The sequence below is a fragment of the Neopsephotus bourkii genome, unplaced genomic scaffold (assembly GCF_033783945.1).
Source record: "Neopsephotus bourkii isolate Nb327-2 ecotype Australia unplaced genomic scaffold, CSIRO-AGI_Nbou_v1 NB_1634, whole genome shotgun sequence".
NCBI classification, from domain to species: Eukaryota; Metazoa; Chordata; class Aves; order Psittaciformes; family Psittacidae; genus Neopsephotus; species Neopsephotus bourkii.
The window spans coordinates 7,891,013-7,915,388 of record NW_026902109.1 but is presented as its reverse complement, the minus strand read 5'-3'; the positions used below and the strand labels follow the sequence as shown (position 1 = coordinate 7,915,388).

General features: G+C 36.6%; 1 protein-coding gene across 1 annotated transcript in view; it reads left to right on the top strand.

The window, feature by feature from the left end:
* BICC1 (BicC family RNA binding protein 1) overlaps positions 1-24,376 on the top strand; it is a 111,005-nt gene that overhangs the window by 34,220 nt on the left and 52,409 nt on the right. The window contains exons 2-3 of the mRNA XM_061374075.1: positions 3,158-3,204; positions 19,968-20,037. Coding sequence (XP_061230059.1) covers positions 3,158-3,204; positions 19,968-20,037 — 117 coding nt within the window. The remainder of the gene's footprint in view (positions 1-3,157; positions 3,205-19,967; positions 20,038-24,376) is intronic.

The window sequence follows — 24,376 nt, the reverse complement described above, 5'->3', positions numbered from 1 at the left end:
GAATAAAATAGAAGAATAGCTAACCTAAAAGGAAGCATAATGTACTGCTTTGTGTAGTTTGTCTTGAAATTTTTATGCTTTTTGTTTTTCTTTGATAGCGTAAGATCCCATCCTAAGTGTGACTTGGTACTTTTTTTTTTCTTTCTTTCCATTTTTAAGTGCATAGTAGGGATGGTAATGATTACATCACCTTCATATACAACACTTTTATATGAAAAATTGTTTGAGGTGTATCTCTTCATGGATTTAATACTGCTGCATCATGGAAGCAAAATGGCAAAACACTAATATGTCACCGTATGTTTTTAGTTATATGAAAACCTTCAGTGTTTATTTCCAAAAATGTTGTACAGTCTTCCTTGCCTTTTCATAGATAGCACCAGACCTGTCAAATAGGTTGTTGTAAAACATCTTATATGCCAAAAATCTTAAATGAAAGACAATGTCTTTATAGTATGGTGTAACAACTAAACCCACTGATTATTAACTCAAGATGTTTCAAAGCACCATTTGCTCCAACTTCAGTGTTCTCTCCACTATTTTCTTATTTGGTTGTGTTTTTATTTTTGTGTGGTTTTGTTTTGGGTTGTGTTTTATTATTATTTTTTTTTCTCTGGGAAGTCAGTTTAGGATGTTCTCATTCCCTTTTCTTTCTTACTTTGCTTGTGCTTGTTGGAGTCCATCTGTTGTACCATACAGTTGTTGTTGGGCCAAGCTGTAAATCAGTTCACAAGAATGATTCAGATTAAAAATAAACCTACAATAAAAAGCTTGGAATTTGCTTTGTCAGCATTCTGTTTAAATGCCTTGCAGAGCATTACCGTTATTATCTAAGCCATCTCTTGTTTGTATTCAGTTTAGAAATATGTAGCTGTAGCTGGAACAAAATCTGTCTGTTCTCAAAACTGTAACTTCAGCCTCACATCTGTCATGTTCTCATCTCCAGTTTATCTCCTCTGCTTTCTGATTAAAAGCACCTTGATCCTGTGTTTCACTTGAAAAGTGTGGTGGTACTCCTTAATTCCCAAAAGTGTTTCATAGCAATTCCTGAGTTAATGGAAAACTTGTGAAACAACATGCATCTATGAAGCGGCTGCTGTCAAAAGGAAGTTGTGTTTTTCAAAAGAAGTTCTGTATTTCTGTGGTATTAGTAGTTTGTAAATCTGAAAAGCTGAAATCTTCCACAGGTTTCCTCTGCTTCCAGAAAATTTTGCTCTGGAGAAAGTGCACCAGTTCACTCTTCTCTTAAAAGCACTTGCAGGTTTTGAGGGTGAGGAGGGCTTTGTTTTTTTCTCAGACTTGTGGAATTGTTGACTCTGGAATTGCTCTACAGCAAGATGGCTGCTTGACAGACTTCATTCACTGTCTCTAGTCTGACTACAGTTGAGTTAAATAACAAACTTCTGAACTGTATGAAATAAAATTCTTGGTGTGCACTTTTTCAATGGTATTTAAGTGGTGTTGATATTTTGAGAAGCCTGTTACAAATGCAGTGCAGTCCTTCCTCTGCAGTGGAAAAAGTTGTCTTGTGCCTCTAGTCTGTATCTGCTCAGTTGCATTTGTTCTTAGATTATCTGAGTTAACATTAAGTTTGGATTTGCCTGTGTAATTGAAAGAGTGGGGAGAGCTAAGTACCTGAAACAGTTTTGAAGACAAGGTGATGGGGTAAACTAATTTGGCTTGTACATGAGAAATACAGAGAAATCACAATGACAATGAGTTTCGTCAGAGATCCACTACCATTCAGGAAACTTCTTTTAAGACTTGAAGTTCTATTTGGAGGCATCCCTTTCTCTAAGGAAAAGGAAATTACCCTCTTCTTCATCAGGTTGAGCTACTGTGTTGAACTGATTGCTAGGTCTCAAGTTGCTACATAGGTACGCTACAATGTAAGCTGTATGCACTATGGCTTGCTAAAATCTATGATTTTAAGTGCTGCCATTTACGTTAACTGAATTTAAAATTATGGTTTTAAATACATGTGGCAGATAGTCAGATTCTTATTCTTGAAGTCACTGATTTATACAATTGCTTCTAGGCTATGTTCTGCAATGATGTTTTGTTCTGCCATTGTGATGGTCTTAGCACTATTCTTGAAAAGTACTCTGAAGGCTCCGTACTCCCTTTACAGCCACATGCACTTAATTGTTACTCACTCTTCCTTTTGTTAGCATTCCCTTTCATGTAAATTCAAATGTTCCAGTATGACCAGTACAGCCCTACAATAAAGGGAGCATTTTAGCGTGCTGACTAAATACGTACATCTAGGTAGGTAGGTCTGTTTTCACAAAATCAAGATTTTACCTTTCCACCTTTAATTTTTAATTTTAATCTTAATTTTCTTCTGTTTAACAAGTGTTTCTTTGCCCACAGTTGCTAAGCCCTACCAGTAGCCATGTCCAGTGCTGCTTTTAGCTTCGAGTCACCTGTCTTGAATGTCACTTTCAAGTGTTCAAATGCGTTTATGTCTCTGGTTTGTACAATGGTACCATTTCTAGTGGAACTATGTAGGGATACCTTTTGTCTTACAGCTGCTTTGAGTGCAGTAGTTCATAAACATTGCCTGGTGGAAAGTACATGTTGCAAAATTTCACTGGATAACAGATGAGAGGAATACTTAACTGCAGTAATAACTGTTTAGATTTTTGTGATGTTTGCTCAGTCTCAGAAAACCAAATAGTGGTAGCTCTGTATTTCTCATCAATATAAAAACTAGCAGAATAGAGGAAAAAATATTTAATGTGATTCTGGCTTACTGTAATGCTTATTCTTGTTTTGGTTCTAATTTTTAACCTTAATATAGCAAAACTTGTGCCCTCCAAGCTTTATTTTGATGCTTCTATTGATGGTATTACACAGTAAAGTATGCAGTGGGAATATATTGTTGGACTTAAATGTCTACATTTACTCTAAGTAAAATATGTATCAATATATTATAGCTCTAGGTTGCAAATATGAGCATCTGCTTGGATTCTGTCCTGAGCAAGTGACTTGAAAAAGGTTGTTCTGGATTCTAGTGGTTGACTAATATTTACTGTATGAGAAAAAATTACTGAGTTGTAATTTCACATTAGCATGTATTCATTGAAAACTCCTCTATGTAAACCTGTAAATTTCCTGCTATGTTTTGTAACCAGATTGCACTTTTGTTTTACAGCTGCTGCAGAGGGCAAAGGGAAAAGTGGGGAAGATTTTTTTCAGAAGGTAAGAAAGATATTTAATTCTGTAACATCCGTTGATTAGAGAAGAAACTTACACCCATTGCTCGTTCATCAGCAACTTAATGTGTGGTTTCCACAGTATGGATCAGATTCCAGAAATGTTTTTGTCATTTAATGTGTCCACTAGCCATCAGCTGTGCATGGAATGGGATGAGAAATGTTCTCCGGTGTATGCTGATGTCATGTATGCACAATAACTTAATTCTGCTTTAACTGAAATGTCAAAATGTATGTTATGAAAGTTAATTTTTCTTAATAGCGGGGGTTCATCCAACAGAGGAGATGGTCTTGAGGTTTTTATGATATGTATAAACATTACATCCTGTTACTGAAAAACTGGTGTGAAACTTATTGTGATATTGTTGAAAGTACAAATATTTGATTGAGAAACGCAGAGGCCTTTTAAGAGAGAAAGGCACAATCCACATAGTGATTTAATAAAGTTTGTGGTTAGAAAGAGGCATGGAAGGACAGGAAAAAATAGTCCTGCTGCAGCCAAACTACAAAGAGAAGCATGGTCAAGAGCAATGACTTCAAAATCAGTTTTACAAAGCAATATGGGTTGTTCTGTTGTGGGGTGTGTTGCTTTTTTTTTTTGACTTCTCCAAGGATACTGTGTAAAATATTATTCACAACTTACATGAATGAAGATCTACATACAGTATGCTAATAAACATGAGCTGCTTTGTTTGTCTTGCCTGTAGAGAAGTCATTATAAATGTTAGTGCTGTATACTAAAATGCCTTGAAACTCCTTTTTGATTGGTTGAACATTAAATAATTTTTTCCGTGTTTTCTTCATATTTGTAAGTGGTACTTCAAGAAAGGTCTCTCTTTAGATGTGAAATACTTTGTTCTGCACATGGTTATCAGTTGCTTTGATGAAGGCTGGTAGGAAGGATTATGTGTTTTGCTGAAATGTCTATTTTTTAATGTATTTATATATATTTTATATATGTTTATATTATTTTATATATTTGTAATGTATAATACACAAGTCTTCAGATGATGTTGCTCTTGAGTGACATTGTTTTTCTGAACATGATGCTTGTGTTCCACTAATAGTGTGCACAGAGAAGAATGTGTTAATTTTTTCTTAAGATTTTACCAAAATGCATTGTTTTTTACTTGTTGAAACAATGCTAAGCCATAGTAGTGCATACTTCATTTTATGCATCATTTGTTTTACAACAACTTTTTCTCACACTTGTATAAATTTGCTTACAGTTCTTGAAACTGTGGGTAAAATGTTTCCTCTGGATAAGACTGAGTGACTTAAATACTTGTGTATTTGAATACTTGATTATTTACTGTAGGTATGATGCACCTGACAACTATGTACTTAGTAGTGTAATAGCAAAATATTTTGATTTTAGAGGGAAAGCAAAATGTGCTAAACTTCATGTACATGAATAAGGGTATACTACTTATCCATATAGGTAATAGATCTAGTGGCTATTTTAGCATTAATATATTGTCATGCATGTGCATAATTAGTGTAGGGGCACAGGGTGGATGCTGCGGTAGGTTAAAGCTGATTAATTTTGACATTCTTTGTATGGTCTCATCAGCTCAATAGTTTAGATTGCAGAAGTTTGGGTACATATGCACAGCGCTACAGCTAATAAAACCAGATGGAAACTATCTTCTTTGAGAGTTTTCTTGTTCAAAAAAAATCTTTGGACAGTTGCTCATAGCTTACTCACCGTCTCTGTCTGTGCAATTTCCTTTAATCAGAGTTAAGCTTTTTCCTTTCTCATGTGAAATGAGTAAGGCAAAATTTCTGGAGGTAGAATGAACAGCCTTTTCATGTGTTTCAGGTTGTCTAGTAAGGAAAAAAGTGATTTGTAGTATTAGAAACACATTGTAAACTGAGGCAGCAAGATACTTTCAGAAACTTAATATGAATTTGAAGCTATAGTAAATGCATTTTTTAAATAGTTTTTAAAATGAGACTTCAGGGTATTATTTGCAGTCTTTTGAGTGGAATGTGGAGGGGAAGTGCATCATTTCAGAAGCACATCAAGGTCTGAGGGTGTAATTTGCCTAAATAATGCCATGTTTAGTATCTTTTGCCAAACTTTACTCTCAACGTGTTGCAGGTACTTTGTGGAAAGGGGTGTGTGAGGTGAAAGAAGTTTCCATGTGAATGCTTGAAATGGCTGAAGTAACAAGGCAAAGATTCAGCAAGGTGATTCCATTTGTCAAGACATGCAGACCAAGAGGGAGGAGAGAGGAGGCTGGTACTGGAGGGAGTGAGACAATGCTGACTTCTTGCAGATGGCTCTGTTAAGAGACTTGTGGGTCTTACTTGGTGGCTGTTCAGTGTGGGACAGCACTCAGTTTTGTATTGGTTTGCCCTCATGAGGAAGAAAAATTGCTCATATGTTCTCTGTTTTGGGCTCAAAATCAGGAACTCAGCCTAGATTGTTAAAATACATACAGTATGTTCTAATGAATCTGTCATGCTTTTGAAGAAGGGAAAGTTTAATACGAGGGTTTGGTGCTAAGTAGTCTTTTACTAATCTTCTAACATGTGAGCAAGCAGCATTTGAATTTTCATCATCAAGCCTACTCTCAGTGGATGGGAACTGCTTGTATCAACTTTTATATTTTGAAATTTAATAATAATTTAAATGTCAAAATACATTATTTCACTGTTTCAGCAGAAACAAGCACATGTTCTGTACTTGCTGGTGGAGTTACAGGATAAGCCCCCACTTCTTAGCTGCAAATATCAAATTAAGCTAATATTTCTGCCCTGTCATGGCAGGGAAAATCAAGTGAATTACCCCTTCCTCTGCTCTTGAAGTGAAAAGTAGAGAAATTGGTTTTGGTAGCATAACACTTTAAAACAAACAAACAAACAAACAAAAACAACAAAAAAACAACAAAAAATCCCCACCCAAACAAAACCTAAAGACTTTCTTCTAATGTTTCTAACTTTTAGTACAGCCTCATAGTGGGGAAAACCTAACACAGTCTAATATGGATTTTTCAAGTCCCCTGGGAACTGCTAATTATTTAGCAAGAAATAAGTAAATAATGTGATAGTTTTCTGTCTAGAGCTCTCCAATCTGCAGCTCAGTAACAGGTAATCCTTAAATAAACATGGATTGGTTTGCTGATGTGTTATATGCTCTTTATGTAAAAAATCTTTGTGGACCTTCCTTTATATATTATTGTCCTAAATTCATTCCATGAGAGTAATACATAATGTGAAGCCATTACTACATCTTGAGCCAGCATCCGTTTTCAGTTGATGGGGGAATTTTTCCATTGAGTTCCATCACATCTGGTTCAAGCCTCATAAGCAAGCAAGGCCCTTCCCAGACAAAGCCAGGACATTGTTTCAAGGAACATGTAATTTATGTAGCCCTATAGATATGCATGGCACTCTTACATAAAACATAAGAAGGTGGTGGGTTTCTGCCCTGAAGAGTCATAATCCTAAACAGATGAGCATTGGCTGTGTAGACAGGGGAATTTAATGCACCATTTCTGTTTGCTTTTAGTTCTTGTGTCATGAAGGCTTTAACTTTGGAACACTTGGAAGTCTTAGACTGTTAACCTTTCATTCTGAAATTTTTCAGGGTAAGCATCCAGCCTTATCATGGGACTGCCAACAATATATAGAGGGTGCTAGTTGAAGGTTGTGAGATGAGAAGTTGGGTGGAGTTCTTGCACTAATGTAGTACTGCGTATGCAGAGAGTAGTGTTTGGAACCAGTGCATATGTGATGCTTTGCCGAAGTCCTTGACTGTAGGTCAGATGTAAACTCAATTCAGCATAATTCAGTGTGTTTGTTAGCCATAGATGTTTTGAGTGTTTCTGAAGGGTACATTGGCTGCTCTTTCCAGGCTTTCAAGAGTACATTTTCAGAAGTTGATTGAGAAGCACAGTATACTACCAGCCAGTTGTAGCTTGTGGGCTTTATTGTTTCTGCATGTTTGAGATTTAAGTTTCATGGGGTTTTTTTTTGTTTCACGGTGTTGTTGTTCTTGGATTTTGTTTGTTTGTTGTTTTTTTGTTTGTTTTCTTTTATATTATGTTTTTTATTACTTAATGGGAAATGGTGTTTCTAGGAATATTTTCATTTGCATAGTCACAGATACAGAGAGGTTTTCTAAGGTATCCCTGGGTTTACTCAAAATGTATGTTTAAATGCCCGTGCTTCTCTTGACTGCAAACTTTGTTATTCCCTGAAGGGGACGTAATTGTGCTTGGAAGTGTCAAGGTGCAAATGGGCAAATATTGCATATGTGTACCAAAATCTCTTCCATTAAATATTAGGAGCTTAGGAATGTGAAGGAAGACTAAGGTTTTCTTATCTTAATTTCTTCTTCCTGTTGTTACAAATAACATGCTTCATCTGTAGCTTTGTGTTTTACTAAATGAATAGTACCTTAAAAGATAGCGAGGTACCTTCCATTTTGGAAGCAATATTTGGTGGAACCGTCCTTTAAAATGACTAGTGTTTCCAGCATAGTAGTAAGAGGTTTAAAGATAAATAAAAATCCTGAAGGAAAAAAAAAAAAAAAGGCAGTTATTTGGCAAAAAAAAAAAAAAAAAGAAGGTATATCTAATTGCATCTTTAACCAACTTTCTGTTAAATTGCTTCTCTGTATGCAGTAATTATAAATGGATGTGCATTATCTTTGTTTAGGAGGCTCAGTCATGAAAGGCGGCAAGGAAGCTTTCTCAAGCCCTGTTTGCTTATCTAAGGCAGTGAAAGAGCTTATTTTGCAACATCCTATTTCCACCTGTATCTTTCAAAAAGGTTTAAGTTGATCTTCAGAAAACCTTGTAACTTTTGCAAAACCCTGCATGTGAATATGTTGATACAGTGTTTATGTACAGGTGACTGGTTTTGTACATGTAGATAATACATACTGATACAAATAAATGTAGCAAATTATATTTCTGTGTTCAGTAGGTCAAAGCTGAAAGTTGGTCAGTCTTCCTGTTTAATCTCTGAACATGAAACGTGTACCTAGAGCTTCAAATGTGAATGGCTTAGGGCATTTTCAAGCATAAAACATTAATCATTGACTGGAGACTAAGATGGCTCAGGCTAATTATTATCCATGTTCAGCAGTAACTTCTGAAGTGCTTTCCATGTGGCTTCACCCATGACTTCTCTCGAACTGCCCATTTACAATTATAGTTTCCCTAAGGCTATATTCCTGTTTCTGATGGCAACTACTCAGCTATCAGTTTCTTCCACTGCTATTTATCTTGCTAGTGGCACATGGTGACTTCATGGTTATTACGTGTTATCGTGGGTTTTGTCTCTGTTTCAATCACAAGAGCAGTTTTGAACTGCGGAAACTGATTCCACACCTACTTTTTCCAGGTAGAAATCAGTATCTACATTAACATCACAATAACCTCTTGATGTAGAGTTTGGCCCATAGTGTATGACAAGGATATATATATATGAAGGCCATACGTTTCCTGAATTTATTTGAAATGCCTGGCTGTGCTAGGCTGTAACGGGAATATTGGTATGCATTTCTAATTTAAATTTAGCTTCCTCTCATCCAGCTTTCTGGAAAGAGGAAGCTACTGCTCGGAGAGAATGGTATGGATTAGGGAGTTGAAAGAATATCAGTGGCACTCAACATTTGCAGGAAACCTTAGATTGGGAGGTTTGTCTCCCTTTTGGCAAAACCACACCCAGTGGAAGGAAAGAGATTGTTTAGGTTGGATTCATTTCTCTAAGAAGGTAAATCAAGAATGCTTACTTAACTTTTTGCTTAGTTCAGGCAGAGCTAAGTGGTAGGAAGGCTTCCTTCATGTAGAAAACTGCATTTATCGCTCCTAGTATAGGAATCATTCTGTTAAGGGAATGGAGTAATTACAAGGCTGTTGTGTTTTCTTTTTTTATTTCACCTTTATTTTGTTCTCTATTGTTACATGTATATATATATATGTATATATATTATCGGGACAATCTTGAGAGTTTGTTGTATCTGTAACATGAAAATGTTCTCTGATGGACCTAATTGTTGTAGCTTCTTTCTTCTTTCTTCTTCACACTGAAGGCAGATTAAAATGGCAACTGTCCTTGATGAGTTGCTTATGAATAATTTGCTTGGCTAGAAACAGTGGGAATTTTGGTCACTATAATTATTCTGAGTGACTCTGCATCACTGCTTAGAGGTTGGTCTGAGTTCCAAATGACTCAGAGTTTTAGGTGGTGAAGTTCCATTTTATACCACCTTGTTATACTTAACATTTTGTGCAAGATTACTTGCATTGTAGAGCAATGGAGAAGGAGCAATTTGTCACCATAGTGTCCATCAAGATGCTTAAACCTTTTCACTCTGGAAGCTCAATCTTCTTAAATAGCAGAGTGGTTGTGGGATTTGGTTTTGGTTTGGTTTTTGTGCTTAGAAATGCTTGTACTCTTTCCTTTACCTCTGGAGGAAAAAAGAAAATGGAGAAAGTGGAGGTAAGTAGGAGAAGGGTACAAAATTAACAATACACTGGGTTCCTGATTTATAGGAAGGAGGCTTGCTGCTGCTAGTTTAGAGAGAAGTTTTCTGCATACTGTTGTTTCTAATGATGTGCTGTGGGGGGCCTCATTGTTAAGTAATTTTTTTTCTTTTAAGTTCCTCCTGTGTGGAATTAATTAATTCTGCATACACAGATTTATAGCTTATTCTCTTGCATGCTTATATACTACATTCACACCTTTTGGTATTCTTTCATTCATTTATTTAAAATGAGAGTATTACCTGTGACCTTTCAATTAATATTTCCATTGAGGGTGAAGGAAACATTCAAGTCAAATAAAAGGAGGACTTCAATGTTTCTACATAGGTAAGGGCATTTGATAATTCTCACTTAACTGTATTTGCTGTATGTATAAATAAAGTACAGTTATATAAATGCTATTTTTCACTTAGTGCAGTTTTTTGACACAGCAACAATACTAAAATACTTGCTTGCTTAAGACCCTTGTTTTAAAAATGATTTTTTCCAGTTCATTTCAGGTAAAGTAAAGGTTGAGAAAAGATGCAGTATGTGTGCATGCATGCATATGTTCTTTTCACTTCTAAGCTTACTTACAAACTTATTAAATGGTTTTCTGTGTTATAGTTCTCTCTGTGCCACCACTCTGCACAGGAGATGGTTTTTCTGCCACTCAGGGAGCACAAACTGCAAACTCTAAATGGTGTTTTAGTCTGGAATGTGTGGGTGCCTCAGGGCCATTTACTGTTGCTGCTGCTGCTCAGAAATAACACCTTGCCATTACCTGCAGAAAGGTTGCATTAATACTGTGGAGTCATGCATACTGTACTAAGAGTACTGGTTGTATTATAAACAGTAAATTCTAGTTCTGAATTACATGTGTAGGCCACCTGAGAGGAGAGGAAACACCAGGGCTTAGGAAAGAAATAGGTTGGTATACCCAAAATGCAGGCCAGACTTGTGAGAGCTACATATTTGCACTATACCCATTGCTCTGTTCTTGCTGCCAAAACTCATGTTTGGGGATCAGTCATCCTCTCAGATACGGCTTCTTCACCACTTCTGCATTAGAAGAAATAAGTATTAGCCCATGTAGAATTTTGTCTACTGTGACTTTCCAGCTCAGGTCTTCTGCTTGCATATAATTTTGTTGTTGTTGTTGTTGTCTTGGGGTTCATACATACTGAGGGAGTCACACTAGTCAATCGCTCTGAAAGCAGAAGATACAAGATGAGCACTTTGTGAAACAAAATATTCAGAGAATGGAGGAATAGTCAGAAACTGTTTTTGTTTTACAAGGCATTCTGAGCTCTGGTTTTAAGCTTGTCACATGTCCCCATTTGGTTAATACTGAATTAGTTTGTAAATGTAATGGTTTCATTTTCCAAAATAAAATGCTCATTTGGATGTAAAGGTTTTATAATGAATGAAATCTGCAATACTGAGTTTTGACTCTTTTTGTGAGAGTTAGATAATTGGATAATGTCCTTTTGCCCCAGTACTCTTGCCTTGTTAATTACAAGCAGATTTTGCATGAAAACTGTGACTGTCTTTATATTGAGATTTTGTCTGTGCCTCTTCTTAGAAAAAATGTTTTTGTTGTCAAATTTAGGAAAAAATTGATGTTCAACTGGAACTCCAAACTTCCAAATACTTTATGCACAGCTCCAGTTTTCATTATGGTTCTTAAAGCTGTGTTCAGAATACAGGTTTGTGCTTTTCATATTCAGCTTGATTTAGAAATACTAGTTCAGTTGCTTTTTCACTTATTGAGTTAAAGCAGTTAGAGCACTTTATTTATGAAAAACAGACATTTTAGCAAAAAGTGTTATGAAATACAGTTTCTGTGTGTTTGTAAATGATGGTGGGTGAGGATCTGTATCTGTGTTAAAATGAGGATTTGTGTCTACCAACATGCCATATTACAGATTAAGATAGTATTACATGTCAGTTCAATATTAAACAACTTTACTATTTATTTAAGATGGTCCTAGGTGTTAAGGGAAATAGACAGAAGATAAGGATGATGGTGATCGTATAGTAAGTAAATGTGATCAGATCATTTGGATATTTCTAACGGCAATTGCAATTACCTACTGAATTTTGTATTCTGAAGAATAATTTAGGTAATATTTGGAAAAACAAATGCTTAAAAATCTGTAGGAGAATGATGGATGACATAATGTAAAGTTCTATCATGTATTTGTCTTCTTTTTGTGAGAAAACTGGCTTTGGAGTGGTTTTGATGCTTTAAAAAAATACCTGATGTTTTACAGCCTTCGTTTTTTGAGCTCACTTCATTATTCAAAACCATACATAAAACTTTTGAGGTTATGTCATCTTGAAGGTTATTCAACCAGCATCGTGATTTAACCTCGCTGCTTAAGTATTCTCTATTTTATCCTCTGAACAGTGTGCTTCTGTGAATAATTAAGCAACTAAAATGTACCTGTAGAAAGCAAAAAGATATGTGGTAGGGTTCAGGAATTATTTGTGATGGGAGAAATTGGGGTGAGTGATGGCAGGAATCTTTCTGCTTGCAGAGCCTAGTAGGATATCGACATAATGCTTGGCTTCCTCTCTGCGACTGCAACAGCAAATGCTTTACTGTTTTGGTCCTGCAAAAGTGTTAGTTTTTATGATAGTGAGACTATCTTCCCATTAATACTCCATGTTTATGGAAAAATTTATCAGTCACGTTTTGAAAAGCCATTTACTACTGATATTCTCATGTTCCATTTTCTCTGCTGTCTTGCACATCTTTTGTCGTTGTCATCTGTAAACTGATGGAACAAATTTTCTTGAGGATTTGGATAGAAAATGGTCCTGTTAAAAATGGGGATAGATACAGTGATGTAACAAAATCAGTCACCTTCCCTTCGGCAGCAGTGTATGAAGTATTTCTTAGGGATGAGTTATTATCCAAAAACATAACAAGCTATAGTGAGTAATAAATAATTGCTGGGTTTTCTTTAATCTGATGTCGATTCAACTTCAAAACAAGATTTATGAGCATCTGCTTGTAGAACTTCTATTATCATGATCTCTATATCAATAATACTTTCATTAATCCTTCCTCTCCTTCCATGTCCTCATCCTATATGGGAATTTCTCCTCTGCAGCATTTTTTGACTGTACACAGTTACACTGGGAAACATGTTGGGGTTTGCTTCTGGCTCCAGACCCTTTATAGTCCTCATGTCATTGAAGAAAGGGATATTCACTGATGCTACGTTAAAATGGAGATTAGGAGCCATCTGGAACCTACAGATGGACTTGGTTTGGAAGTTCCAGATGGTCATGTTGTAGAAAATAGTTCTCTAGATGTGCCCTAATACTCACTGCTCCAAGATATGCTTACAAAATATAAATGAACAGTGTCTATCCTGCATTTCCAGTTCCTCCACTGTATCTGCTCGATGGGGAGCTTCATCCTTGCAACGGTTTTCTGGGTGGAGGGCGAGCTACTGATACAACTTAGCCATCTATATTTTGTCTTACTTCAGTGTGGTATTTGTTTGTCTTCTTGATGGTACTTTTCCCTCTTCCCCCTTTTGCTTTTTCCCTTGGCTTGTTACATTAGCATTGCATTGAACTTTTTTTGAATTTTAAACTTGATTGGAAAAATTTCATCTTATTTGGTTATACCTCTTGCTGGAAGGCTATTCTAAGAAATAATCTGAGATGTGTAAACATAGGGTTGAAAATGACAGAGTTTGGTTTTGGTCTGCAAACACAGGCAGCTTCTGAGTAAAATAAATAAATAAATCTGTAAAGATATAGTGATTTTTTTTTTTCCTATAGTGTCCTCTTTTGCTTTGTCACTTAACCTCCTTAACTGCCCCCAGTATCTCAGGCCAAATTGCATCACTGTTAGACTGTTAAATTAAGTTAGAAGAAGCACTTCTTGGCTGCCTACCCTGCTTCTCATCCACCTGTCTTATGCTGCCTTAGAGACAGTAATGGTTTTTATTTTCATAGGTATGATCACCTGTAGTTATTCACCTTAATTTTCATGTGTGTAATTTACCCAGCTGGTCTGCTAAAACACTTGATGCATGATGTTCATGTCTCAGTGTTTGTCACCAGGGTCATGGACAGGATTTACAGTCTTCATACAAGAAATGGAGAATAGTCTCTAAACTATTCCAGAGTTGACAAAGGAGTTATGTGCTTTCTGAGGTTTTACATTGTTTGATAGCTGAAAATAAGGTACCATTGCCATACTGCAAATGTTTAAGTGTCTAGTCCTGTTGTTGATGTTGATTTAAGGCTAGGTGTTTCTGTTTTGTTATTTTTTTAACTTGCACAGATGAAAGCCTAGGAAATCTCTTTGGCAACAAAACCTCAGCTGGTCAGAATAGGATATGGACAGATAAATAAAAACCACTAGTGGGCATACAATTTCATTATTTTCTACGGGTTTTAGTAGCATGAAAAATTCAGGGTACCTATAGAACCTTACTATTGTGTAATCTTAAAAAAAAAAAAATCTTACCTATAGATTATGATAAGCATCTAAAATATTATTTGAATGTGTTAACTTTTAGTTTAATATCTACACTTACTTTCTTGGTACTTTACATATTGAAATGGTATATGTGTACTCTGTTGTATTAAGGTTAAACTGAGGAAGCTAATTCTCCACACTGAAAGAAAGGTTGTTTTTTTTTCCACTGATTGAATAAAGAATTGGCTTTTTCTGACAGTTATTTTGTTATTCAGTTGGAATGAGCTTCTTGTTGTGCTGAAGTTGTGAAAATTAATTCTAGAAACATACTGGTAGATGCAGGTTCCTCTCCCATTATTCTTTTCACTCTGGAAAAGAACTGAGGCAGAAATAGCCAAGATGCATGAATTCCAAAGGCAGAAAGATCAGAAACAGAGAGAAACACTAACTATAAGTAATAATACTTTAAAGTGCTTGTTTTAAATGGGGAAAGGTCTGTTTGGTATGTTGCTTTTTTTTTTACCTACTGCATGTAAAATACTTCCTTTGAATTCTGAAATGCTCATGGGCTTTTAGGGAATTTTTATTGCTTGTTTTTTGCATTCAAGGCATTCCAATTTCCATCCAAAATCATCTAAACAAAAATTACAATGTATGTAAAAATAATACCTTTCTGTCTTAATATAAAAACTCCCCAAGTGCTTGAACTATAATTTATTTTTGAGCTGGAATACAAGGAAGCCAAAAGCTTTTCTTCCAGCTGCTAGATGCTTTTTGTTTGTTTTTTTTTTTTTTTTTTCTTGAAGGCCCAACGATTTGCAGCTTGAGCCAGTTTTCTGGGGGTCAGGGCACAGTCTTATTTGTTTTGTTGATATCTTCCAGTATCTTGTGTCACCACCTCTATGTTCTCCACTGAGAATAGCTTACATATTTTGGCTGCATGAACACTACAGTTTCTCCTGGGTAAAGAGGAGGAAGGGAAGATGTAAATAGCTCATTTCTTAGGGTTTCCCTCATTTTGAGAAGAAGCATGAGATGATTTACTATGGGATTAAGTCTTGCTGCCAACTATGCCTGCTACTTTTGATCAGTTGATCCCTCAAGGTGAGTACTGATTAGTATAAACCTCATCACTCTGTATGAAAATAAGGCTAAGCAGAGGTGCTTGAACAGAGATCATGAACTCTGATTCAGTCATATGAATTTACTCAAAATGTTTTATAACTGATGTATTAATGCAATTAAATATGTATTATATCTGTATTACTTATAAAGTGAGTTCTGTTTCCCAGTTTGTTCATTTGAGAGCAGCATTTCTGTTTTCAAGGTATGTGGCATAACACTAAGTTTTCACTAATGAAATTGTTCCATTGCAACATGCAGTTGAGGTTTTTGTGGAATGATTCCAAATCTGGTTTTGAGGAAAAAAAAACAAATCCTGGCACCTAAAACTGCCTGGGTTAGAATGGTAAAACAGAACTAAAAGTTGATGCAGCAGTGATCTACTCTATGCAGAGTTTGTCTGACAATTTTCAACGTAACCTTTTCCTTTGAGTTTAACAGCTACAGTAAGTCATGTTTTCTAGAGCTTTGTGACATTCCTGCTGTTACAATAAATATATAAATAAATAGCTTAAAAAATAAACAACGTAGTTGAAACTCTTCTGAAGGGTTCCTATGAAAGCTTCGAGTTCTCAAAAATAAAACCAGAATTTGCTTCCGTTTGAAACCTTTTGGCTGTTAAAATTCTCAAATTGTTTTACAGGCAAGATAAATTATTTTCATTGGGGAGAAAAAGGAGCTGTAGCAAAAAAAAACTATTATTTTCCTATACAATAGGTGGTTTTCAAAATTGTGGAGAAGATGGTTATTGCAATCAGCTTGGAATTTGTCCTAAAGTTTACTGCCTGCAGTTCACAGAATCATGGAATTGTTAGGGTTGGAAGGGACTTCTGAAAATCTTCAACTCCCAACACAACACTCCCATACACATTTTGTATTTCAATAAATGCATTTTGTGTAAATGCATCCAGACTTCTTTTTCTTCCTGACTACCTAAAACAGGAGATAAGCTTTTCTTTGTAGCAACCAAACCAAGTTGTTTTTTTTTTCTCTAATCATAAATGTGGCTCTCAAAAGAGCTTAAGGATATTAGGTGACCAAATTTCAGTGGCTGGCAGTTTAGACTACTTTTCCTTTGAAGATCCTCATATGTACTTTTATCACATGTCCCCAGAATGTGTGAATCTCTGAAGTTTTGGTTTGGTTTAGCATGAGAAATATGGAGGGCTTAATGTCTTTAAGACAGAAGTCTCTAATATTGAGAAGTAAAAGACTGATGGGATGCAATACTTGTCTTGAATGACATTTGTTCACTCCTCTTCTGTCTCCTGTCTTGTATTTCCTTTCATACTGGATCTTAATCTCAGTCCTGCACCTTTCTTTGTTTTAGCATCTCTCTTTTTTTAGCTAATGCCTTTCTATTTTCTGTGTATTTCATTGCCTGTTGCGCAACTAATCTTGGCCCAAAGACCTCTATCAGACACAAGTGAATTATTAAGCAGATTTTTTTCACATCTGGATTGGAAAATTGTGAAAGTATGTATATGTCAGTGATAGAATTTCACCCTTCTGGAAATGTCTTATTTCAGCTGTAACTTATTATCCAATAGTTGCTGAAACCAAAAATATAGTATCATGAAGGCTGGCTGACACTTTAAGTTTTTCCACGTGGTGTACTAATCTGGCAGGTGTTGTGATGTCCTAGGGATTTGGCTACAGAAGATAAGAATTAAGAGGTGTTAGAGACGCCTGCTTTAGATCTGAATTGTACTATTATGGGAAACTTACTGGTACTGTAACTGTTGTAACTGTTTTCTTCATGCATTAATTTTCTTCCTGGAAGTGGCTTTGCTAATTATATTGAAATATTTTTGTTTGGTTTTGCTTGTTTGTTGCAGATGATTAGGGATATAAAAATGTACTGCTTTGCTTAACCCCCTTCTCAGTTCTGTTGAGGTGACCTTTTTGGGTGGTGTCTGGGTTTTTGTATGATAATTCTCACTTGTATCAGCAATCAAAAGAACACAATTTTTATGTTGTTTAGTCCTTCTGAGGAAATTGAAGAAGTAGCCCTTTAGAGGAGGAACCATACCCTGAGAGTTGCCATCTCTCCTTGTCTTTTCCTACCTTTTCCCTCCTTACAGCAAACAAATATTCTTTCAGTTTGTCCTGTTTAAGGGTGGGTTGTTTGTTTTGCTTGTTTCTTTTTCTCCTAGCTTAAAGGCTACTTTTGCAGTTACCACTTGTTTACTTTTTTGTTATATGTATTAAATAATCTCCTTAATAGTTAGTACTCACCCTATGTATTTTTATGTAGATTCAATAACTAAAATAGTATGATCAAGGGACATGGCTGCTTCTGTCTGCTCTTATTGTGAGGCTGCATATGAAGTACTTTCATCCAGTTGTGTCCCACTCAGCCCAGGAAAGATCCTGACAAGTGAGAGTGACTCTGGTGGATGATCGCCAGGTTGATCAAGGGCCTGAAGTAATTGCACAAAAAGAAGCTGAGAGCAGGGCCTATTCAGCATGAAGAGGTTGAGGTAAAAGTCATCCAATAGCAGTCTTCAGCTACCCTACAGGTGGTTAGAAGATAGGCTGTAAGCATGAGGTTGGACTTGAATGACTTCCAAAAGTCCTTTTCTTCCAAACTTGTTCTGTGATTCTAGGACACTTTGTAATTGAGATAGTCAAACTGATCACTCTTAATCTCATTTATAGTGACCTACTGGAATTTTGAAAGGAGTGAGGACCCTTTTGCTCTGTTGTACAAAATCTTGTCCATGTATAAACAGAACTGGACAATTTGTTCCAGGTGAAAATTGATCAGGGCCTTCTAGAATTAACATTTATATTGAGAAATGCCTTGTCTGTTGCAGCCCAGCATGATTTTTAATAGATACATTCTCTCAGTATCCTAAAACCATTTAGATGCATTTTCTTTGCATCCTACAGCCATCTTGTCATGGACTAATATGGGCAGATCATACTCATTTCTTCAGGTCCTCATTTTTTCTTCAGGTCCCTATTTTTTCTTCAGGTCCATTAATTTTTTTCCCTGTTAGGTACTTGGAGATTTACAGATAGGTTGTACACTGTGTTGTAATAAATGCTGTCAAATCTCCATTCTGAACTACTTAATCAGTCTGGGTATGCTTACAATGAAAACTTGCTTTCAGGTAAAGGTGAGGCAAAAAAACCCACAAACAACCCATGAAGGCAAACCCGTGTATCTTGACTTACGGAGACTTAAAAAGACTTGATATAAATTAAGTAGGCTTTACTTAGAAGTCATTTTAAGATAATAAAAGAAATTTTTATTGAATTGTAAAACTTCAAAGTGCCCTCTCAGGTGGACCTAGAGCATGCTGTAACTACCAGCAGTCACTTGAATTTTGTGGAAACTGTGGAGCATCTTGGTTTGCTCTTTGGATTTGTTTTGAATAGTCAGAACTCAACTCCACCTATAACCAGACAAGAATTTTTCTCAAGAAAACAAAAAAGTAGAATTGTAGAATCATAGAATAGTTAGGGTTGGAAAGGACCTTAAGATCATCTAGTTGCAACTCCCCTGCCATGGGCAGGGAAACCTCACACTAAACCATGTTGCCCAAGGCTCTGTCTGGCCTGGCCTTGAACACTGCCAGGGATGGACCATTTGCAACCTCCCTGGGCAACCCATTCCAGTGCCTCACCACCCTTATATTAAAGAACTTCCTCCTTATATCCAATTTAAACTTCCCCTGTTTAAATCTGAACCCATTACCCCATGTCCTATCACTACTGTCCCTAATGAGGAGTTCCTCCCCAGCATCCCTGTAGGCCCCCTTAAGATACTGGAAGGCTGCTATGAGGTCTCCACACAGCCTTCTCTTCTCCAGGCTGAACAGCCCCAACTTTCTCAGCCTATCTTCATATGGGAGGTGCTCCAGTCCCCTGACCATCCCTGTGGTCCTCCTCTGGACTTGTTCCAACAGTTCCATGTCATTTGTATGTTGAGGACACCGGAACTCCACACAATACTCTAAGTGAGGTCTCAGGAGAGCAGAGTAGAGGGGCAGGATCACCTCCTTTGACCTGCTGGTCACACTCCTTTTGATGCAGCCCAGGATATGGTTGGCTTTCTGGCCTGCGAGCGCACACTGAAGCCAGCTCATGTTCATTTTCTTATTGGCCAACACCCCCAAGTACTTCTCCGCAGGGCTGCTCTGAATCTCTTCTCTGCCCAGCCTGTAGCTGTGTCTGGGATTGCTCTGACCCAGGTGTAGGACCTTGCACTTTTCATGGTTAAACTTCATGAGGTTGGCATCAGCCCACCTCGCAAGCTTGTCAGCGTCCCTCTGGATGGCATTCCTTCCCTCCAGCGTATCAACCGAACCACACAGCTTGGTGTCATCGGCTAACTTGCTGAGGGCACACTCAATCCCACTGTCCATGTCAGTGACAAAGATGTTGAACAAGACGGATCCCTGAGGGACACCACTCATTACTGATCTCCAGCTGGACATTGAGCCATTGACCACGACTCTTTGCGTGCAGCCCATCTAGCCAGTTCTTTATCCACCAAGTGGTCCATCTATCAAATTGATGTCTTGTCAATTTAGAGACAAAAGTGGTTAATGACTTGTGCTATTTTTAAGTAATAACAGTCAGCACTTTAAAACGGTAAATGTAATGTTTTCCAAAAATGACCTGTTGACTTCATAGGAAAACAATAAAAATGTAATTATTCATATATGTGCTCTTTTTTAACAGATTATGGAAGAAACAAATACACAGATTGCTTGGCCATCAAAGTTGAAGATCGGAGCAAAATCAAAGAAAGGTATTTTGTTTTTTGTTGGTTTTGGGGTTTGTTTGGGGGTTTTGTTTTGTTTTGTTTTGTTTTTAAATGGGGTGACATTGATTGTAATAAAACCAGGGAATAAACAATTCTCTTTAGAGTCACCTTATAAATACTGGGCACATGAAATATTTTCATTTCAGTCTATTGTTTGTATAAGAATTTCTTGTTAAAGTTCTCTTAGCTTATGTAGGTATGTGACACAGAAACCCACTGTAAGTAGCTTGTACTTCTACACGTACTTTATTATCAATACTATTCTACTTACTGTCTTTTAGCACGTGTGCTTTCTTCTGTATAATGCTACATCTAATCTGAACAATTTGTTTTGCAGCTTTCAGAAGTTAGTCTTCCTGGTAACACTGTAGGTTCCATGGGCTTTTATATATAGTACAAAGTACTACATAGAGAGTACAAAGATAAGTGTTGGTTAAGCCCAGTTAGAACAATATGTACTCATCACGTCTCTGACAGAGACAGTCTGCATGTTTTTTTGGTTCCTTTAAGAAACGTAAGTAGACCTATTTGTTAGGAATGGCCAGTATTATGGGGGATTTTTAAAGTTATGCTTCTTTGGAAGTACAGCCTATTAATGTTGACCAAGTATACAGTCTGGAACATCTCTTTTGAAGTAAGCCTTCTAGAATCATAACCGTGTCTGAATTAAACTAATACTTAATTTCTCTTCTGCAGGAGAAATTAAATTGGGAGGGTTTTTTAACATTGTCTGCATTTCTGTTCAGACTGATACGCATTAAAAACTAAGAAAGTGGAGTTTATAATTTCTCTGTACATTATATTTAGAATGCATAGGTGAAGATGTGGGCAAACAACCTTTGTAAATGAAGGTCTCATGTGAAAAGAAATAATCTATTTGGAAAGGTGCAGGATTAATATTTTTATGGTGTAAAGTGATGTTCTGTCTTTGAGGTACTTCTCCATGTGGTTTTGAAGTACAAACTGATTTATTTTTTTCCATACTTACATGGAAAAAAATCTGACTTGAGGGGTAGATGTAGGTAAGGAATTCAGACTGGAAAAATATGTAGGTGTTGTATGTGTATATTGGTATGTGGAACTAATACAAATATGTATTGGTAAAATACGGGAGTATTTAATACGGAAGTGACAAGGTCTCTGTGCACACCGGTGCTGTACCAATAGTGTTCTACATGCTTTTTGCCTGAATTGATATATGTCTAAAGCTTCTCAGGAAATTGAGGTAGGAGCTGTTTTTTTTCTTTTGAGGAGATAAGAGGAAAAATAAATTAGCATCTACATTTAGGTCAAATTTAAATGAGCCTAGTTCTGAAGATGAAAAGCCTGGATGAAAAGCCACAAACAGATGGCTAAGAAAGGTGTCTGGCTGGTATTCTGGACTGGTACTTAGGGATGCATCTTTATGTGTAGATTAATTTAACCTCTTTATTAGTGATTTCAAAAAGAATATAATGTTAGATTTGTGGTGAAGCTTTATCAGTATATGGAATGAATTTGAGTACCAGGGGAAATAAACCAGGTGAAAATCATGAGCTGATAATAAAAGTAAAAATTGAGGGGAGAGAACACAATACAGCTGGGCATACTAAGTGCATCTGCAGTGGCAATTGTTATCTTGGAAACTCTTTATGCCAAAAGAAACTTTAAATAATGATTGGCTGCAAACTAGGCATTTTAGCAATATACTATACTTTTAAGAACATGTTTGAAATGCCTGTGGACTGCAGAGTAAATCTAGAATTAAGCCTTTTATTGTCTGGCTAGTTTTGCTCTAGGAAGTTGTGTTTGCATACACCTAAGATAGATAGTAAATTACAATATGTGTACAAAGAACTCCTTAACTTAGAGGTTGCTATTTCTTGAGAAATAAAGTGTAGTTTATAAGTTCTGTTTACATGTGGTATCAATTGTTTGCATTTCTCTAACTTCCCATTTGCAGCTACAGCAGATGTTTATACAGGGAAAATACTCTCAAGTGTTTAACATACTCTAGCTTCACTTAATGGCACATTGTGATTAAGAGGAGAGCCTGCAACAAATAATTGGCTAGTTGTCTGGGGACTTGAACTCTGAACATGCTATCTTTCCCCATCCTGTTGGCTGGGAGCAGAGTGCCTGATAAGTAGTCATTCAGTGAGGGAGAAGCAGTTACAGATGGACAGTCTTATGCCCCAACAATACACTGTACCCTATTGTAATCATGTGATACCAGATTTGTCATATCTTTCCAGTATGATTTGCCAGTTTCAGTAGCTTTACATTCTGTGGATGTATGTTATGGCCTCTTGTCATTCACATCTCTCCTCCCAAAACACGAGGGGTAAAAAAATAATTAGTAAGACATCTCTAGCTATGTGTTTCGGTCATGTTGTTCAGTCTGTTATCAAATATCTAGGGCCTAATGTAGTGTTCTTACTGCTTAAAAATTGGTTTTAAGACCTTTGATACTAAATCAGTAAAGTCAGAGTACGTATTTTCTTTCTAATTCTAACTCATAGGTATTGAAATTTACAGACAGGGTGTGCATAATAATCTTCAGATCCTTGCTGAACCTTAAGTTCTGTTCAAGACCTAGAATCTTCTTATAATCTGGGGGGGGGGGGGGGAACTTACTGTGAAACTGAAGCACTAAGAGTAAGTGACCTGCAAGTTCACAGAATCATTGAATAGTTTGGGTTGGAAGAGACCTTAAAGATCTTAGTTCCAAACCCCCTGCCATGGGCAGGGACACGTTCCACTGGACCAGGGTGCTCAAAGCCTTCTCCAGCCTAAATCTACCCTCTTTCAGTCCCCCCTTATCCTTTCACTACATGGCCTTGGAGAAAGTACTTCTCCAGCTTTCTGGTCGGCCTACTTTAAGTTGCTAAATCAGGGTTTTTTTCCCCAAGTTATATAGATCACAACTTTTAAATTGATGACTGTGAAATAGTACATATTAGAGTGTCGTCATGGTAATTCATAGACTCAAATTCGATTAAATAATTTCTGAAGTTTTTTGAACTGCAGAAGACTGATGTCTGGATTTAGCATATGCAGAATTTAAAAGAAATTGCTGACTAAAATTTGTTAAATATGAAATTTATAAAACAGCTCTTTGCAAAGGCTAGAATTCAAAATCAATTATCAACTCTCAACAGTTTCATAAAGAGCAAACCAGGAATTTCCTGGCTTTAATGAACACCAGATGCTGCAGTCTTTCTCTAGCAATGAGGGGTGATGAGGGTTAAAGTATTTTGAAAGACGTGTTTAGAAAATGCACAAACAAATATAAATCTTCCAGTAGCATCTTTAAGCAAGCCGTTTGTTCAGGTTAGCAAAGAAATCCCGTAACATTAAGGTTTCAGAGAGAGAAGTGAAACCATTTAAAGCACTTCTGTAATGACTGATTCCTGTCCAGCCATAATGAAACAATTGGCACTGGCATTGTCTGCCCTGTTTGTGTGGGTGCTGAAGGGTTCAGGGCATAACAGAACCTCATTTCTGGAAAACTCAGATCTGTGGTCTAGTGAGTTAATGATCAAACTCAGAGACACTGACTTTTCTACGCATTCCCCTTTTGCCCTTGAATACTCTTTCATTCTGTTACAGTTACTGTTCCTTAGGAATGCTGTTAATTGTCCTTAAAAGATATATATTCAGCAGTATAAAAGTTATGATTAGATTGCCAAATCCTAAATGGCCAGATGCTACAGTTCCACAAACAACACTTTCAAAGCAGGCATAAGATAATGTGGGCTTTTTTCCCCACTCCTTTGCCAAAATACTGACCTGCCCTGCTCTCCTTCTCTTGTTGTCCAGCCCCTTCTGCTGTGCTATTACTGCTACTTATATTGTTGCATAGGGAATCAGGGTGGCTTAAAATTTATCATAGGTAATTTTTACTATTGAAGAGGCAATTTCTGTGCATTTGCTAGCTGTTTTAACCCAAACTGTATCCTCAGTCTGCTTCACCATATGGTTGTATGAATATATAGTGTTTAATGCATTGGGAGCAGGCAAATGTCATATTATTTGTCAGCAGTGCAGGGTAATCAAAGGTGCCCTTTAGGAAGCTTAGAAAATGGACATATGTGAATTCATTTTCCCTATATTCCTTATTCTTTTTCCTTCTTTTACACCTTCCATCCACTCCTTCAATATAGGCTTTGTGTCTTTTTATTTCAACAGTCATAAAGAAGTTGGGGAATATGCATATGCTCAGAATGCAGACAACCCTGAAATAGCATTTGGGTAATAAGCAGCATAAGAATAAAAAAACAAACAAACAAACAAACAAAAAAACCCACAAAACCAAACCCTGCTTTTACTGCGCTTCTGTTGC